Source organism: Coturnix japonica, chromosome 14, assembly GCF_001577835.2.
Source record: "Coturnix japonica isolate 7356 chromosome 14, Coturnix japonica 2.1, whole genome shotgun sequence".
Lineage (NCBI taxonomy): Eukaryota > Metazoa > Chordata > Aves > Galliformes > Phasianidae > Coturnix > Coturnix japonica.
In genome coordinates this window covers 2,495,645-2,500,644 of record NC_029529.1, presented here as the reverse complement: position 1 = coordinate 2,500,644, position 5,000 = coordinate 2,495,645, and the positions used below count along the sequence as shown (strand labels likewise).

Genomic DNA, 5,000 nt, shown 5'->3' with positions numbered 1-5,000 from the left:
CCGCCCCGGGCCTTTCTTCGTGTTCTCTTTCTTTCTCCATTTGGCCCGGCGATTTTGGAACCAGACCTACACACCGAACAACGAGAAGCAGTTAACACCCAGCGCACCGGCCCCGAGGTGGCCAGGGCAGAGCGGGGATGGGGGTGGGGGAAGAAGCACAACTCAGGCCTCCCCCGTCCACCCGTCGAGGTGCCGGCAGCGCCCAGCACCGGCTGTCTGCGAGATGGAAAGTATGGGAAGGGGCAGAAATTAACGATAATAATCAAGGGGTGTGAGGGTGGGGGGCTCACACTCACGCACACACACGCTGCATCGGGCCCGTACCGAGGGAGGGGAAGGGAAAGCGTCTGTTCCCTCAGCTGTTCCCTGCGGCCCAGAGGTGCAGAAGCACCGGGCTTGGGCACAATCCTCCATTCCCATCCTCCCCACCCCCCTTCCCCAGCATCGTACAGAACGCGCTGGAAGAGAGCATAGCAGATGGGGGGCAGAAAGGCCTTATCCTCCTCCCGTCCGGAACACGGAGGGGAGGCGCTGGGGGGTTGCCGGCTCAACCCACAAACTGGGGTTGCTCTTAGTAGTTTAGGGGAGAAATCACTGTAACTCTACCCGCTCCGGCCCTGCAGCCTTGCGTCGGCCCCATACGCGGCGCTTCCCCACGGGTCCCAGCGGTCCCTCCACGCCCGCAGCCCAAGCCGTGGGATGCGGCCCCGGCAGTTCGCTGCCCCCATCGCTGCCCCTTTGCCCCTACCGGGCCGTACCGAACCGGGCAGTGCCGGGGCTCAGCCGGCCCTCGGCGGGCAGCGCTCCGCACAACGGAACCTCCGGAGAGACTCGCGGTGCGGGCTCAGCCAGCGGCTCCGCACAAACTCATCCGCTTCCTGGGCACAGCGGCCCCGCGACGCACAGCAGCAGGGACAGACCCACGGACTCTATTCCTATTATTATTTTTAAACTCAGTTTAAGCAAACAGACTCTGCCCGAGCCGGGCAGGCCGGTAAACGAAGCTGAACAAGTCCCGCACGGCCTCGGAGCGCCCCGAGCTGCACCGACATCGTCCGGCGGATCCCAGCCCGTGATTGAGCCCCGCATTTACATCGTCGGTTTTTAAGCCTTGGCTCGTTGAAAGAGAAACGCTTACAGAGGGAGAATAAAGACGTTCTGGGAACCTACGATGGAATGCCGCTGTTGGCGGCCAGTTTGCGAGCCTGCTTATTTCTAATCATTGTTGTTATTATTATTTTTAAGAAATAAAGATAATAAAAATGAAACAGCAGAGACCGAGCGGAGGCTGGGAACAAAGCAGAGAGGGGCTGCGGGCCAGGCCCAGGGTTGGAGCCCCGGGGAGTCTCTGGGTCCAGGGGGAAGGAAGGGAGCGGGTCGGGGTTTACCTGCACTCTGGACTCCACCAAGTCCAGCCTGAGAGCCAGAGCCTCTCTCATAAACACGTCCGGGTAATGACTCTCATTAAATGCCTTTTCCAGCTCCTCAAGCTGCCAGCCGGTAAAATTGGTGCGGGTTCGTCTTCTCTTACAGCCAGGACTTTCTTTGTCCGGGTCACCCGAGTCTGAAAAGGCAGAAATACCCTCAGCTCCCCGAAGAGAGGCCTTCTCCCCCCTCCCTGCCATTCACAAGAGCTTTCAAACTTCCGTGTTCGGTAACGTCGGTAGAACAGCGGGGTTACACACACACCTGAGCTAAAAACGGGCAGGAGCCCATCGGCCCTCGCCTCCTCCGAAAATGTACTTTACACAACATTTATCCTGAAGGAAGCTCTCCATAGGCACTGGCAGAGAGAGAGAGAGAAGTTCCAATATTTGCTCCAGCCACCCAGGATCGAATTAGAACAATAATAATGAAAGAACCCCCCCCCCACACACACACACACCCCGTTCCCTTTCCCAGCCCCGACGGCCGCAGTCTCTCCCTCTCGCGGCCCGGCTGTGGGTTGAGCGCTCGGGGCCTCCGTGGGGATGAACGGCACCGGTCGGGGTTCACGGTCGCTCCTCGCCTTCTACACCGAGCGTAGAAGTTATTATTATAAGAAGAATTGATGTTGAGCGTTTTATTTTGTTTTATTTTTCCGGAAGGGGGATATTCCGGCATTAATACAAGGAGGTTTGGGCGACGTTCTGATGGCTGAACAATAGCTGTGCTACAAGGCCGGGGAGGGGAGGGAAGGAGAGCGTTTCTCTTTGGTTATATCGTTTTTAAAAATAAATAAAAATAAGCGTCTAAATAGAAATCATCGCTCTCCTCCTTCCAAACCCCATCGCTCCTCAGGATTCTGTCTCCCGTTCCCTCCGGACAGGTCGGTACGGCCCGAGCCCACACTCCGGCCGTGAACTCGGGGCAGGCCCCGGGCCGGGCCGCTATTGTTCGGGGCACAGCGCGGCCCCGAGTCGGGGGGGCTCCCACCACCCGCTCCCCCCCCCCCCCCCCCTCGGGGACCCACGAAGGGCCCCGTTCTCTTCCGCAGCGAGGGGCGCGGCGCCGCTCCTACCTGCGAGCTTGAAGGGCTGCGTGTCCGCGCTCACCCCGCAGCCCGAAGGGATGAGCGGAGCCGGGGTGACCACGGAGGCCGCGCAGGAGCCGCTCAATAATCCATCGATGGAGAAGGGCACGGAAGCGGCCGCCGACTGCAGCTGGTGGCCGGCCAGCTCGTAGACGTGGTGGTGGCCGAGCGGGTAAGGGAAGCCCACCATGCCCCCGAACTGGGCATGGGGATGCTCCAGGATGCGGCTGTCCATCATGGGGGCGGCTCTAGCGAGGCGGGGGGTGCCGGGGGGGCTGCCGGCGGCTCCGGGGGTGCTGGCGGCGGGGCGGCTGCGGCCGGGGGTGCTGCTGCCGGCGGAGGCGGCGCGGCGAGGGGCTCATGCTGCAGGGCGCCCGGGCGCTTTAACTTTATCAACATCAGGCTCCCAATAATTAGCTCAGGCTGGGGGAATTTGGGACCAATAAGAAACGTTAATCGGTCCTGACGTCAGAGACGTGCCAGTGTGGGGAGCGAACGTTTTCCATATCGATTGCTAATTATACCTGACATCCAGCCTCAATAAACAATATCAGAGCTGTCACAACAAGACAAGGGGGGCTTTGATACGAACTCCAGCCCGAGGAGGGCGGCGGGGGCCGGGCGGGCAGGGGAGGGTGCGGGGGAGACGGAGGGGAACGCACGGAGCCCACCGATCCCCGTTAAATAGCGAACAGCCGGAGAGCCGCACGCGCACACCGCCCCCCCCCCAGCCGGCCCCCCTTGTCCCCTCCCCTCTCCAAATCACTAATAGATTTCCCTTTAAAACATTCACCAGCGTGTTGTGGGGATTTTTCACCAGAAATGCTCTACTCTCTGAACCTTTAAAGTGATGTTGCTCCAATTACAGAGAGACATTGAGCGGCAAATAGACTGATCCAATAATAGGAGATTCATCATCCGCTCTTTCCAGAGCTGTCACATTGAATTTAAAACTACAAGCCTTTTCATCTCCTCTCCGGCTCTATAACAGGGGATAGGGGAGGGGGGCAGAGGGAGGGCGAGGGAAAAAATGGGGGGGAAAAAAGAGAAGAAAAAAAAAAGAAGAAGAAGGCAGAGGCTTTTGCGGCGTTTAGAGGGAGACTTGAGCGTATCAATCGAAATCATAATTAATGCAATCTCCTATCGATTCGGCCACGGCCTTCCCCTCCCCAGCAGCCCCCGCAGCCCACGCGTTGTGGGAGCAGCCGCATCCCGGAGCGGCCGCTTCTGCCTAAAGAGGAGGCCCGGAAGAACTCAGAAAAAGAAGAAAGAATCCCAAATAAAGTTCCCTCCCCTCCCTCCCCATCGCCTCCCCTCCATCACACCCACCGGCAGTGCTAAACGGCTTCAAACAGCCGCCAAATTTCTCCTAATTAAATTACATCCCCATCGAAGTTTTCACCCCGATAAAATATTGATGGCTCCCCCTTTCCCTCCTCCCCACCCCCCCCGCCCAGATAGTCGTCAAAGGGAATGTCGTCCAGCGAGTCTTAATGTGGGGCCCACTCCTGCAGGAGTCAGAGTTCGGGTGGGGAAACCTGGGGGAGATGGGGGGGGGGGTCCCAAACTGGGGGATATTGGGGATCCCTCTCCCCCAGCCCGGCCGGCCACTGTGGGAGGGAGGAGAGCGGAGGGGCCCCGCAGCGTCCGCCGTTAACAAAGAGGAGAGGGAGAGAGCAGCCGGGCTGGGAAATCAAACAGGGAAAACTCTTTAAATCTTCCTGGGAGGTTCGTGCGGAATGAAATCCTACGAGTCGGGGCGGGGGGGGGAGGAGAAAAGGGGAGAAAAAAACAATAATAAAAAAGAAGGGAAAAGAAAAAGACAGAGAGGAAGGGGGAAGAGGGAGAGACACTTTATCTCTGGGAAGCATACAAATAGATTTTCCAGTTATAAAATATCCGGTATATATATGATATATGATACATTTCACAGCGCTTATTTGTGTGAGGACGGGAGAGGGAGAAGCTAAAATTGAAATAAAGAGGAAGTAGAGTCTCTAATCTATGTTGTCTGTCCGGAACTGTATTTATTCACCTAATTGAATGCCGTACAATATAGCGCTGTATTATTGCTGTTCCTCCCTCCCCCTATAGATTAGTTTAATTATGGTCTCCTGCCTCTGCTCTGAGCTAAAAGGTACCGCGAGTTTGGACGGCGCAGCCCTAACAGAAAGAAGAAAATGATGGGGTTGGTATTAATTCTGGGGTCAAGGGCTTCACTTTTCACCATAATTTAATTTCTTTCTCTATAAATACTAAATGTAAACTGTGTCCACTGGACCAAATTTTGCCCGTAGCAATAAACGCCTCATTTTCTGTCGGATTTCAGGAGAGGAATGCGAGGGGGACGTGTTTCTGAATACAGAATGGTAATCAATCCAGCCCGGAATAAGAGAGGGGGGGACTTTTTTTTTCCCTTTCCCCCCTCTCCCTCTTTATTATAATGAATTAATTCGACTTTATTTATCCCATTTTCTGGAGCTGACAG

The 5,000-nt window shown here is 56.6% G+C and overlaps 1 protein-coding gene across 1 annotated transcript in view; it reads right to left on the bottom strand.

Moving 5' to 3' along the window:
• UNCX (UNC homeobox) overlaps positions 1 to 3,107 on the bottom strand; it is a 4,672-nt gene extending 1,565 nt beyond the window's left edge. The window contains exons 1-3 of the mRNA XM_015876485.2: positions 2,501 to 3,107; positions 1,389 to 1,564; positions 1 to 66 (exon numbers count right to left, since the gene is read on the bottom strand). The exon at positions 1 to 66 is cut by the window's left edge and continues 1,565 nt beyond it. Of these exons, the coding sequence (XP_015731971.1) occupies positions 1 to 66; positions 1,389 to 1,564; positions 2,501 to 2,750 (492 nt within the window). The 5' untranslated portion in view covers positions 2,751 to 3,107. The remainder of the gene's footprint in view (positions 67 to 1,388; positions 1,565 to 2,500) is intronic.
• Between the last annotated feature and the right edge of the window lie 1,893 nt (positions 3,108 to 5,000).